Source organism: Lontra canadensis, unplaced genomic scaffold (assembly GCF_010015895.1).
Source record: "Lontra canadensis isolate GAN:19392208 unplaced genomic scaffold, GSC_riverotter_1.0 scaffold7, whole genome shotgun sequence".
In the NCBI taxonomy this organism is placed as follows: domain Eukaryota; kingdom Metazoa; phylum Chordata; class Mammalia; order Carnivora; family Mustelidae; genus Lontra; species Lontra canadensis.
The window spans coordinates 34,906,185-34,920,943 of NW_022631001.1; the positions used below are offsets into that span (position 1 = coordinate 34,906,185).

Genomic DNA, 14,759 nt, shown 5'->3' on the forward strand with positions numbered 1-14,759 from the left:
AAGAAATATCTTAAAAGCAGCAAATGAGAAAGATACATTTTCTTACAGGGTAGAGTTACTCTGATTTCTTATAAGCAAATTTGTCATAAAAAACTATGGAGACCAGAAGAAAGTGGCACATTTTTCAAGTGTTGAAAGAAAAGCATTGTCAACTAGAGTCTTATACCCAGTGAAAATATTCTTCAGGAATGAAGGGGAAATCAAGACCCACCCTGGGTGAGGGAACGCTGAGGGAATTCGCCACCAGTAGACCCACCTTAAAAAATGCTAAAGAAAATTCTCTGAACAGAAAGGAAATAATAAAAGGAAGGCATCTAAGAATGTTAGGAATGAAGAAGGAACATGGTAAACTAAAAATCTGGGTAAATACAATAGGCTTTTCGTTTTCCTAAGTTTCCAAAATTATATTTGATGGTTCATCCAAAACTATAACATTGTTTGATGTCATTCTAAATATATGTAGAAGAAATATTTAAGACAATTACATTATAAATAGGAGATGGTACAAGGGCATAAAGGGATGTAATGTCTCTGTACTTCACTTGAAGTGGTAAAAGGATGACACCAGTAGAGTGATAAGTTATGTGTGTATAATAAACCTAGAGCAACCAATGAAACACTCCAAAAAACTAGATAAATCAAAATAGAATTTAAAAAATATGTTCAAGTAATCCATAGGAAAGCAGGAGAAAGAAAACAAAAAACTAAAATAGCAGTCTTAGTCACATGTAAATGGTCTAATTGTACCAAATAAGAGGTAGAGATTTGCATATCAGATTTAAAAACATGACCCAGTTGTCTATGCTCACTACAAAAACTCCCTTCAAATATACTGGCATAGACAGGCTGAAATGTAAAAGGGTGGAAAAATGTTATATCATATAAACATTAATCAAGGCAAAAGACTATATTAATATCAGATAAAGTAGATATTAGAGAAAAGAAAATTACCAGAAATAGTTGCAGTATAATAAAAAGGTTAGTTCATCATGGAGACTACAATCCTACAAATGTATTTACCAAATAACAGCTAAAAATATATGAGGGAAAATTGCCCAAAATAAAAAGAGAAATTGACAGATCTATCATTATAATTGTAGACTTTAATGTCCCTCTGTAAATAATTAATAGGTAGAACCTCTAGACAGAAAATTAGCAAATAACTCAACAGTGCCATCAACAACAAGATCTAATAGATGTTTATAAAATGTTCCACTCAACAACAGCAGAGTACACACTTTTTAATAGACTGTATATCAAGAAAGACCATACCTTGGACCATGAAATAAATCTCAACAAATTTAAATGAATTAAAATCATAGTGAGTGTTTTTCAACAATGATAGAATGAAGTTGGAAATCAGTAACAGTAACATAACTGGAAAACCACTGAACACTTGCAAAATACACAGTGCACATAAATAACCCAAAAATTTAAGAGGAGACCTTGAGGAAAATTAATAACAAAATACTTTGAAATTAATGAAAATGCAAATAGGTCAAAAATTTTGAGACACAGCTAAAACACAGCTAAAATTTTGAGACATAGTACCGAGAGGGAAACTTAACAGCATTAAATGCTCTATCTTTAGTAAAATGCTTCTGTTGGTAAAAAAGAAGTTTTGAATCAGTAATCTAAGCTTCCAGCCAACCTGGAAAAGGAAGAAAAAAAGTAACCTAAAGCAAGCGGAAGGAAGGACATGATAATGAAAGCAGAATCAGTGAAACTGAAAATAGAAAAACAAGAGAAAATCATGAAACATGGAGCTAATTTTATTAAAAGATCAATACAATGGACATACCTGTATGTAGTAAGACTGACCGGAAGAAAAAGACAAAAATTTACAGTATTAGGAATAAAATGAGGAGGATAATAAGGGAATACAACAACTCTGCATACATAAATTTGATAACTTAGATGAATCAATACTTCAAAAAGCACAAGCTATAATTCAGTATGAATTAGGTTATTTGAATAGCCCTATAACTGTTAAGGTATACATAATTAAAAATTTCTCAAAAATGAAGTCTCCAAAGTTGGGATGGTTTCACTGGATCCTGGCATCAAACATTTTAGAATAGTGAGCACGAGTTCTGCACAATCTCTTTCAAAAAATAGAAGTAGAGGGAACCCTTCCCAATTTATTTTATGAAGTTAGTCATATCTCGATACTAAACCAGACAAAGTGAAAACAAAACCAAATAAAGCAAAACTGCAAGCCAGTATCCTTAATTTATATAGATAAGAAAATTCTTACCAAAATAGTAGTAGGTAGAATTAAGCAATATGTAAAAAGAATTAGATACCATGACCAAGGATTCATTTCAGGAATTCAAAACTGGTCAATGTTTAAAAATCAATTAGAGTAATCTACCATATTGAGTCAAGAAAATTCGTGCCATCACATCATTTGACTCAGGAAAAACACTTGACAAAATTCAGTATCTACTCACAGTAAAACAAAAAACCAAAAACCAGAGAACTGGGAATAGAGGGTCATTTTCTCAGCTTGGTAAAGAACATGGTAAAAAAGAAAAAAACAAAACAACCTTATAGCTAACATAATATTTAATGATGAGAGACTGAATGCTTTCCCTCTAGAAGGTCAAGGTTGTTTCTAAGCAAGGGTGTCTGTCCTCACCATTCTTATTCAGTATAGTACTGGAAGTCCAGTCAGACAATAATGCAAGAAGTGGAAATAAGGAAATAAAAGGCATTCCAACTAAAGATAAAAGTGCCCCCCCTTTTTAGGTAATATGATTTTTTAATGTAGGAAACCCCAAAGCACCTACCAAAAACCTGTAGACTAGTAAGTGAGTTTAGCAATATAGTAGGGTATGAGATAAACATAAAATAATCAGTTGTACTTCAGGATACTAGTAAATAGCATGTGGAAAGAATTCAAAATACAATGCCATTTACAAACATGGGGGGAAAAAACGCCTTAGGTGTAAATCCAACAAAGTATGTGTAGGACCTATGTACAAAAAACTACTAATTCTCAGGGGTGCCTGGGTGGCTCAGTGGGTTAAGCTTCTGCCTTTGGCTCAGGTCATGATCTCAGGGTCCTGGGATCAGCCCCACAGCATCCGTCTCTCTGCTCAGCGGGGAGCCTACTCCCCTCACCCCCACCTGCCTCTCTGCCTACTTGTGATCTCTTATCTGTCAATTAAATATATAAAATCTTAAAAAGAAACTACTTATTCTGAAAAGAATATTTCAATAAATGGAAAGACAGTGTGCTCATTGGTTAGAAGATTGAACATAGTAAAAATGTCAGTTTTCTCCAAGATTACTGTTTAATAAGCCTTCTCAAAATCTGCAAGATTTTTTGATGATATAGACAAGCACATTCTAAAGTTTATGTAGAAGGTAAAGGAATAAAAATAGCTAGACTTGAGAGTTTGGGGGAAAGCAGAATAAAGTAGGAGAAATCAGTCTACCTGATAAGACCTATTATAGAGCTACAGAACCAAGATTATGTGGTATTGGTAGATGGATAGACACATAGATAAATGGGACAGAACAGAAAACCTAGAAATAGATTTGTACAAGTGTGCCCCAATTGATTTTTGAGAAAGGCACAAAAGTGATTCAGTGGAGTAAGGCTGGGCTTTTTAAGAAATGGTGATGGAATAATTGGACATCCATATGCACAGAAATGAACTTCTACTTAAACCTTACGCCTTGTATAAAAATGTTCAAAATGGATCATAGATTTAAATGTAAAATGTAAAGTTTATAAACTTTTATTTAAAAAAAAAAAAGGAAAAAATCTTCCAGGTCTAGGATTAAACCCTGAATTCTTAGATTTGGTATCAAAAGTACAGTCCACAAAAGGAATAATTGATAAGGTGCATCTCCTCAAAAAAAAATTTTTTTTTTATCTGAAAGCCCAGGCAAAGAGGATAGAAAGGGAAGCTACAGACTGGGAGAAAATTATCTGCAAACCATGTATCTGACAACAGACTGATATGTAGAATATATAAAGAAGCCCCAAAATACAATAGTAAAAAAAAAAAAAAAAATTGAATGATGAGAAAAGGATTTCTTATGTAGGGTAAGATTTTTAAAAATTAAAATTCATAGGCAGTGTCATTCCTTGGATATACCTTTTAACTGCATTGTGCCTAGATTTTCTTCATTAACTATACAATTGTAATAACTCATGATATAAGAATTCTCTTTGTTCTGTTCTGAACTCTGAAAATTACAGTCTAAAAAATGTGCAAATTAACAACATATCAGATAAAGGGCTAGTATCCAAAATCTAGAAAGAACTTATCAAACTCAACACCCAAAGAACAAATAATCCAATCAAGAAATGGGCAGAGGACATGAACAGACATTTTTGCAAAGAAGATGTCCAGATGGCCAACAGCCTCATGAAAAAATGCTCCACATCACTCGGCATCAGGGAAATACAAATCAAAACCACAATGAGATACCACCTCACATCAGTCAGAATGGCTAAAATTAACAAGTCAGGAAATGACAGATGCTGGCGAGGATGTGGAGAAAGGGGAACCCTCCTACACTGTTGGTGGGAATGCAAGCTGGTGCAACCACTCTGGAAAACAGCATGGAGGTTCCTCAAAAAGTTGAAAATAGAGCTACCCTATGACCCAGCAATCGCACTACTGGGTATTTACCCTAAAGACAGAAATGTAGCGATCCGAAGGGGCACATGCACCTGGATGTTTCTAGCAGCAATATCCACAATAGCCAAACTATGGAAAGAGCCTAGATGTCCATCAACAGATGAATGGATAAAAGAGACGTGGTATATATATATCCAATGGAATACCATGCAGCCATGAAAAGAAATGAGATCTTGCCATTTGCGATGACGTGGATGGAACTAGAGGGTATTATGCTTAGTGAAATAAGTCAGTCAAAGAAAGACAATTATATGATCTCCCTGATATGAGGAATTTGAGAGGCAATGTGGGAGGTTTGGGGGTTAGGAAAGGAATAAATGAAACAAGATGGGATTGGAGGGAGACAAACCATAAGAGACTCTTAATCTCACAAAACAAACTGAGGGTTGCAGGCGGGGGGAGGGGGATAGGGAGAGGGTGGTTGGGTTATGGACATTGGGGAAGGTATGTGCTATGGTGAGTGCTGTGAAGTGTGTAAACCTGGCAATTCACAGACCTGTATCCCTGGGGCTAGTAATACATCTTATGTTAATAAGTAAACTCAAAAAAAATGTACAAATTACATTTTATATAATAGGATTAAGCTGTAGAAAATAAATCTATTATCTTCACTCTGGAATGAAGAAAAACAACACAGTCAACCCAAAGCTAGTTTAGAAGCATGATACATGAGTAATTTAGCATGCTTAAGAGGACAGCTGTTGGTAACCAGAGCAAAATATTTTGTGTATATTAATAATGGTACAGTATTTATAGTATTGTTCCCATTTTTATGATTCATAGCTTATTTTTTAATATGTAAAATACAGTTTGGCATGGTTTTTCATAATCTACATCACATTAAGGTGAAGATAAATGTATATAGCCACATTATCCCATCATTCATGTAATTTATTTCTTCAATGGATAGATGAATTGAAGCTAATTTTCATAACTGTCTGATCTTATTTATGATTAACCTGGAGCCAGCTTGTTAAAAAGTGAATAAGAAAGCTATAGGAAATACTCTAATAACGGTTTTAACTGCTTTCTGAGTTTGGAGGATAATGGTGGTCTCCTGAATCTGTATATCTCTACACATTCTCTCCAAAAACCAGAGACTAAAAGGAACATAGATAAAACCCAAATAACCCATAAATTCTGCATTAGTAGGAGACAGAACACCATAACCTCAAATTACCTGTAGGTAGCAAAATAATCACCAAGTTCCAACGAAGCTTCTACTGCTGCTTCAAGACTATGAAACAGAAGAGGTTGAAGGACGAAACAAACAAAGACAAAGGTCACAAGTACAATAGTACATGCCAAAAGAGCGAGTGCCGACAGGACTTGGGTATATTATAGCACCAGCTACGGGGAAAGAGTTCTAGAGTGAGAAGTGCCATCCTTAGAAGAATTTTGCCTCTGGGAGAGAAATAGGGAAGCATGATGCATCTGACTCACAGTGGTGAAGAGAAAACAAGGAGAAAGAGAACAGTTAAGTGTCCTGCAGAATGAAAAATGACCCTAAGCTTTGCTTTGCACTCCCATCACCCATTTAAGAAACTGCAGTTCACCAGGTAGACAAGTTTGAGGTACTCTCAAACTAAAGAATGCGCAGTCCAAAGAATGATGGGGTGGGTGGGGGATGGGAATCAAATTTACATGGCGCCACTGTTAAAACAGAAAATACGTATTAAAACATTTCAGCTGGTGAAAATCCACCCTGCCAAAAAAAGCCCTCAGGAAAATAACCACACAGTAGAATGCTGTAACACAATACTCCAGACTAAGTGAAGTCGTCTCAAATGAAACCTGGCATCCAAAAATTAAAGGAGAGCGATGGATTAAAAAACAAACAAACAAAAACCAGGAAATGCAATATAAATTGATAAAACTGAGAAAAGAAGTTGAAGAAAAAGACCAAACTATGTTCGAAATGAAGAATAAACTATAAAATGCTCAAGAGAATAGAATGGAATGGAAATCTAAAGAGAGCCATCCAATGAAAATGAGAGAAAGTAAAAAGGATCTCAGAGAAAATCAAAGGAAGGACTGGCAAAGGATGTCTAACATAACTGGGAACCTGAAAAATAAAAACAATGTAGAACAGAACTTAGGATATACAAGCCAAGAAAACTTCCCAGGAGTAAGGGAAATTTAAGTCTACTTTTGAAGGACCTACCATATACTTGGAAAAACTGACGTAGAATAATCAACTCAGACATATTTTGATAAACTGTTAAACTTTAAGGTAAATTGGGCTGATATCATAATTAGGAAGAGCAGCATGCAAATCATGGCAACAGAATAGCAGTTTCCAGAAACTCAAGAAAAGAAAGTACAGGCCAAGGATTTGACATCTAACCAAGTGTTTCTTCAGTTATGATGAGAGTGAATGATTCCATTCTTGAACATTGGAGAACTTACTCAATATTGTATCCATGAGCCCTTCTTGAGTTTACTAGGGAATAAGCTCTATCCAATGAGGAGATCTCCAGCCCAGGCAAGCTTCAGCAAAAGGGCTATGAGCACTTAATATATTAAATTATAGAAACGAGGAATAAATGAAACAGGGTGGGGGCATAGGTAGAAGAATAGCATGTTATATGTGAGATGGAGTAAAGGGAATACCACTCAAAAAAAGGAAAGCGGCGGGGGGATAAGGGAAGGTAGAATGAGATCATGGACTGCTACCCATAGAATGGGTCGGAGACAAAGGATAACATAAAACTAGCAAACCAGGTACTAAATGATTAAGGGCATTAACAAAAGTATAAATACACTAGAACAAAATTACTAACATTCCTAAATACCAAAGGAAAATGTAAAAGGTAGCAAAACATACTATTTGGAGAGAAGAACACAGTAAATCTTACTTAATACACATAGTAATTATAATAAACTAATTTAGATGAAACAAAAAACATCATATTAAATATGAATGGACTCAAGTTGCCTACTGAAAAAAAAGATTTTTAAGTTGACTCATAAAACATTACAATTTGGTTTAAGGAAGAATCCATTTGTGGATGCTAAATCTAGGGTGGAAAGTTTAAGAGAGAGGATTTTTGCATGATCTCCCAATCTCCTTATAGATTACATATTAGCTTCAAGGGGATAAGCAGTACGTAGTAGAGAGCCTGGGTAACACTTTGACGAGGTTATTAAAGTTCATTTCACCGGTAAGGAGGTTGGAGATATCGTGGCCTGTGACTGTGATCCTCTTAGGACACCTCATAACTTAAGTGGTAGTCTAGCAAGGAATACATAGAACTTGAACCTAAAGATAAGGAACATCAGACAAACCCAAATTGCAGACAAAAACTATGTCTTGAAAGGAAAAAAGGCTTTGGAACTGTTCCAGACAAAATGAATCTGAAGAGACAGCCAAATGTAATCCGTGATCCTGGATTCAGTTCTGTACTGGATGGGGAGAAATGCATTTTTAGGATTGGGACAGTTAACAAAATTGGAATATTGCAGAAGTACTTTATCAATCTTAAATTTTCCTGAGTTTAATAACTCTGTTGTTTATGTAAGAACACCCTTACTCTTAAAAAGTCATATAGAACTATTAGGAGGAAAAGCATGATATGTAAACATATTCTCAGATGCTTCAGAAAAATACATAATGTGTGTGGGGGTGGGAGAATGATAAAGCAAGGGTAGCAAAATACTAAAAGTTGGTGAGTCTGAGTAAATTTTGGGTGTTTTCTGTGCTTTAAACCTTTCTCTGAATTTTAACTTAAAAAAAAAAATAGAAAAAGAGAGTGCTAGATATGAACTCTAGCCAGAAACTGGTACACACGGTTTAGGAAAGTAGAATTTGAGTTACATAATTTTCTTACTCTACATACTCCCCCTTGTTTTGTTAAGGTATTGAGTGTTTTACAGTTCAGTTTCTATTTGGAAAGCTTGACTAATTTGATACCAGTCTATGCTGAGCTATCTATATGGCTGCTTTTTCTGTGTTATGCTTTCACAGGATTTGCCTTTTTCTTGCTTAAACACACTTTAAGGAAAAAAAAAATCATTCTGAATGTGCCCCTTTCCGTGACCTCCAGTAAATTGCTTGGTCATGTGGAAAAAACCCACTATTTGGTTCTTCCCCACCCCAACCCCAACCCTCAGCCCCTTGCTTCCTTGGGTTTCTGAGAACAAAATAGGAGATGGCTGAGGTTAGAGGTATTTTGAATATCTTTTCATATTTTTTGTTCTTATCCCAAAATGAGCTATACCAAACAATATGTGCATAGTAGTTTGTTGTCACCTATTTTACATTTTGCCAGATCAAGCTCCTTTATTTATCTTTTGAGTAACATGTTCTGAATCAAAAGAAAAATATTTGAAGATATTTTGTCTGAATGATACAAATTTTTCTTTGTATATAGTAAATATTGTCAGTAGTTCTGATTAGACCATGTGTGAAGAGATCACAACAAATGAAATGAGATTATGCAGTACAATCTTACATATTGTATTAACTACAATTTGTGAAAAATCGGTGATTAAAAATTAAAAATTTTATGCCCACTGATTCTTCAACAATATTCATACTAAGTTTCTTGCTTCTGTCTTAAGGCTGTATGGAGAAAAGAGAACCACATGGTTCCACTAGGTGAACACTCGAGGAGCTCTCATTCATTTTCAGCTGGAGCAGTATCTGACATGCAGGGAGAAAGTTGCCCAGTGCTTTCCAATCTTTAGTGCAGTGGCGAATTAAGGACTGACGCTAAATATAGTGGTAAATGATGGTTATTAGATTCTTTAGTGTATGGATAGTGTGAATTCTTCAGAGTTCTGTTACTTACTGTACAGTTTATGAATGTCTCGATTTACAAGATTGAAGTGATGCATGTACTTTTCTAAGAAGTACCATATTTTTAATCTAAAGACAGGATCTTTATTTGATTATTTAGCCCAATTCAACAATGTAAAATCAGTGTAAAAATTAGGTAGAAATAAATGACTGATGTGCAATGCTAGAAAAGACAGATTTCATGCAGAATTAAGGCAATTATTTTGTTGCTCAGTTTTGATAATGACATATTGCTATTGATATTTTTTTTTTCTTTTTGCATTTTGAGTTCCTTATTTTCTAGCCATTCTACTTCTGTTTTGGTAATTGCAAAGTTTTTATATTTAAGACTTAGTAATTAACATTATAATATTTTTAATTATAAAACATTTTTTTTTTCTTACTAGGAAGAAGCATTGCATGCATTTATTCAGCCAGAGATCCTGGATGGCCCAAATCAATATTTTTGTGAACGTTGTAAGAAGAAATGTGATGCACGAAAGGTAGATGCCATGTAGAAATTAATACTAAGTTATCTGAGATTATATTCCATATTCAATAGGTCCTTTTCTTTTTAGGGTCTTCGGTTTTTGCATTTCCCTTATCTGCTGACCTTACAGTTGAAAAGGTTTGATTTTGATTATACAACAATGCACAGGATTAAATTGAATGATCGGATGACATTTCCTGAGGAGCTAGATATGAGTACATTTATTGATGTTGAAGATGAGGTAAAATATTTATTCATTTTTTCTGTTAAAAGATATTAATTCCTTTTGGTTGGTCATGTGTTTTAGAGAGCTATCTGGGGCAACAACAATGGTGGCTTTTAGACTATCTTTGTGATAGAAGGTGTTCCTTTCTTATATTTTGTAATGCCAAGTTGTATAAAAAGATCTAGATTTGTACAAGCTTTTTTTGTCCACCATAAATTATATTTCAGATATTCTGTTTTGATCAGAATAACATATTCTTTGAAAAGACAGAAAGAATCTTAAACTCTGGAGTTATTTACAGCAATAATCTCATGTTTCATAATATTCTAAGTAAAACAAACTAATCTAGAGATGGGCTGCATTGTGTTTCTGGTACATAATAAACACAGAACAAATATTTAAGTGAAAAAATGAGCAAATTAGGTAGTATGGCCTTAATTTCTTGTATTTGTCTTAGTGTCTTTTTCAAGGATTAAGGTTTCTGGGTTATTCTCAATTAAAATTTAGCCCCTCTGGGGGCACCTGGGTGGCTCAGTGGGTTAAAGCCTCTGCCTTCGGCTCAGGTCATGATCTCAGGGTCCTGGGATCGAGCTCCACATTGGGCTCTCTGCTAGGCAGGGAGCCTGGTTCCCCCTCTCTCTGCCTGCCTATCTGCCTACTTGTGATCTCTGTCTGTCAAATAAATAAATAAATAAAATAAATATAATAAAATGAAATTTAGCCCCTTTAAAATAAGCTAGAAAATAAGGGCATTTTGTCTGTTTCCCTGTTTAAATTAGTTTTTTAGTTAAAACTTTATTGAAATAGTTTGAGAATGGGACTTTGAAGGACACCAGTAATGCTTATCATTGTTTTCCACTAAGTGAACCCCTCCAAATTCTCTGGTTCTCCTAACGTTATTTGGTAGGAAATTCTTAATGCCCCATTCTATTCTTTTGGGAACTTCTGATTTCATTATAGGGGTGATTTACAATCACTGGACATAATTGTTAGTGATACATCTTTATTTTTTTCAAAACTCTCATGAATCCGTTTTTTTTCTGATTGGAACTGATCACTGTAGTTATAAAAATGTCTTTTCTCAAAAGCTCAAAAATGATTTTAAACCTGAGTCAGGTTTTAGATAAGTTAGTGCTCCTAAGTATTATGAGATAATGTAGTGTAGAAGAGCAGCTTTTCTGAGCCTTGCTTTCTCTGTAAAGTAAGGTCAGTAATTCCTTTTAATGGCTTTTATAAAAAGCATTTTGGATAAAGTAGGTGTTCATGGAGCAGTCCCTATGACCAAGGTACATTTTGAAAGGTTTAATTTAAAATAGCATCTCTGGGGGCGCCTGGGTGGCTCAGTCTGTTAAGTGTCTGCCTTCGGCTCAGGTCGTAATCCCAGGGTCCTAGGATTGAGCACCACATTGGGGCCCCTGCTCAGTGGGGAGTCTGCTTCTCCCTCTCCATCTGCCTCTCCCCCAGTTCATGCTCTCACTCTCGCTCTCTGTCTTTCAAATAAATAAATAAAATCTTAAAGAAAACAACAACAGCAAGGAAAGCAGAGTAGAGTCTTTACAGGACTCCTACACCAACAGAGATCAGTCAGTATTGAATTGATTTTCCATATACATTCCTTGTAAAAGGGGATCTTTTATAAATAAAGAAAACCTAGATATAATTTGACAGGAACTTTTAGGAAGTTCTGGATCTATTTGTGGGGAGAAGAGATGTTCCAGCCTAAAGGAATGTCAGGATTGAGCTCTTTGGACTTAGTGTAGAGTTCTAGAGTTGGTTTTCACTTTGAACCAAACTTTGTTGAGGGACTAGGACTGTATGTTAGATGCAGTCCCCACAACAAAGTTTTTGGCGGATGTTGGCGCTTATTATTATATATTGCTTGGTTAATTTAGGAAATTCTGTATAATTTGTAAGAGCCGACATCTTAGAGAAGAATTCTTAATCTTTTTAAATAAAAACATTTTTAGGTATGTATATTAAATATTAAAGGAAAAGGGGGCAAGGAGTTGTTTGGGGATTTCTAGGAAGTAGATTCCTTCAAATAAAATTGGCATGAGAAGGATTTAAAAATATTAAAAGCATGAAAGAGTATGATGATTTTTTTGTCGTTACAGTTCCACCCCTTGTGCACTAGAATATAAAGTTCTTGAGGATAGGTACAATGTCGTTTTTCTTTCTAATTGTCTATAATAGCACAGTGATAAATCGAACTTTTTGTTCAAGAAAAGAAATGATATGATTTTGGGATTTGAGAACAAAAGCTCATTTTGGCACTTAGGTTCTCTGCTTTTATAGATTTGGGTGAAGGAAATGGTAATTTATATTGTTACTTTGTAACTATAAACATAAATGGGGTTTAATTAGAATTCTGAATCACTAATTCATTGTTTTTGAATTTTAGGGACATTAATGGAGGTGCTTTTAAATACACTGTTTTGGTATAATTTTATTTAAGGACTCAGAAGATTAAATTTATTTAAAATAAATACTTAATAATATCTGAACTTACATGAAAAAGCATGTAGATAAAAAATATTACTGACTATATGTTTTCCCTTTACTTAGCTTATAATTGTAAATAATTATGTTTTATTAAGAAATCCCCTCAGACTGAGAGTTGCACTGACAGTGGGGCAGAAAATGAAGGCAGTTGTCACAGTGATCAGATGAGCAATGATTTCTCGAATGATGATGGTGTCGATGAAGGGATCTGCCTTGAAAGTAATAGTGGAACTGAAAAGATTTCAAAACCTGGACTTGAGAAGGTACCTTTTATAGTTTGTGGGTTTTAGCTGAAAGAATAAAATAATCTCCAAGCTGCTGTTTAATTCTATAGCTGTTGTGACCAATAAATTCTCTTTAGGAGAAGTAATTTTTGAAAAGTGAAGACTTTTTTAAAGCTGTGTTTATGCATATATGTGATCATAATTAAATTTTAGGAAAAGGTCCTTATAGGCAGGAGCATGAATTTCTGGGAGACTGAACTGTAGCTATGTAATCAAGCTCGGTGGTGGTGTGGAAAGGGTGCCTAGTGGTCCGGAAACCACTTCTGCCTTTAAAGTCGCACCAGGCCTCTCAATCTTCTATCATAGTTTTCTCATAAAGCAAAATGAAAGTATTCGGCTAGATCTGTTGATTTAAAAAATTTTGGCTGTGAACTCCTTATGATGAAATAGTTACAGAACTGATCTTTAGAGATAGGGGAAAGCCAGAGCCCTCAGCCTCTCTCCCCTCCCCCATGGCAGCCCTTAAGGCATTTAAAAAAATGGTATAGTTCCATGATTTATAATTTGACAACTACCAAATTTGATCATTTTTATTGTAAAAACCTTTTATGTCACCGTGTCAGTGATTTTTAAGGTTTTATCAAACTATTTCTTTCACATTCATATAATCTGCCTTATTGAGGGAAGAATTACAGGTCAGATGTCTTCAGCATGTGTGAATTATGAATCACTAGCCTGAAAACTGATCAGTAATTCAAGTCTTGCAGAGTCATATTAAATAGTTTTTTTTAGACAGATTTAAGAATGGAGTTTCTCTTGCATTAATCTATTTTTAGACCAAGACCATTATTCCAACCACTATCATTGTCTTTACCTTTTAAAATTATCTGTTTCAGGGCAGATAGATGATCATGAATTGCTATATAATGAATAATGTAGTGGATACATTATAACTTAATCTAAAAAGCGTTGTGTTCAAGCATGGGTTGGCAAACCGTTCCCTGCCTGTTTTCCTACATTAACGATTTTTTTATTTTTTTATTTTGTTTTATTTTATTTTTTTGGTCTTACTACATACACTACATAGGACTTCTTACACAGGGTTGAATAAGAGTGGTAAGAAAGAAAAAAAAAAAAGAGTGGTAAGAAAGGACATTCTTGCCTTGTTCCTAATCTCAGGGGGAAGGTGTTCTATTTCTTACCATTAAGTTTGTTGTTGGTTCTAGGGGTTTTTTGGTAGGTGTTCTTTATCAAGTTGAGGAGGTCTTCCTCTTCCTAGTTTGTTGAGAATTTTTATTATTAATGGGTATTGGATTTTGTGACATGCTTTTTTGGAGTCAGTTGATAGGATCATGTAATTTTTCTTCTTTAGCCTGTATTACATAGATTGATTTTCTAATGTTTAGCCCATCTTGAGAGATAACAGATCAGGAGATCACTGTATCACATATATTACATAAATACATTAGAAGATGTTCTAAATCATTATATCACTCAGCTCTTTTGCAAAGAAAATAGAATTATTTTGCTTGAATAAAAACAGCTGTGTTATTTGGGAGTCCTTGATCTTGCCTGTACATACCAGAACAGTCTTCTATTTAGTACCTGCTTCTAAAATTTCAAACTGTTGGGGTGCCTGGGTGGCTCAGTGGGTTAAACCTCTGCCTTTGGCTCAGGTCATGATCTTCAGGGTCCTGGGATTGAGCCCCGCATCGGGCTCTCCCCACTGAGCAGTGGGGAGCCTGCTTCCCCCTCTCTCTCTGCCTGCCTCTCTGCCTACTTGTGATATCTCTCTCTCTCTGTCAAAAAAATAAAATCTTTAAAATAAATAAATAGATAAAATTTCAAACTATTATTTTCTTTTTACATAAATAAC

The 14,759-nt window shown here is 34.7% G+C and overlaps 1 protein-coding gene across 4 annotated transcripts in view; it reads left to right on the top strand.

The window, feature by feature from the left end:
• USP47 (ubiquitin specific peptidase 47) overlaps nucleotides 1–14,759 on the top strand; it is a 110,677-nt gene that overhangs the window by 67,834 nt on the left and 28,084 nt on the right. For all 4 annotated transcript variants that reach the window (XM_032853480.1, XM_032853481.1, XM_032853482.1 and 1 more), the window contains 3 exons: nucleotides 9,849–9,944; nucleotides 10,020–10,172; nucleotides 12,755–12,922. In XM_032853480.1, coding sequence (XP_032709371.1) covers nucleotides 9,849–9,944; nucleotides 10,020–10,172; nucleotides 12,755–12,922 — 417 coding nt within the window. The remainder of the gene's footprint in view (nucleotides 1–9,848; nucleotides 9,945–10,019; nucleotides 10,173–12,754; nucleotides 12,923–14,759) is intronic.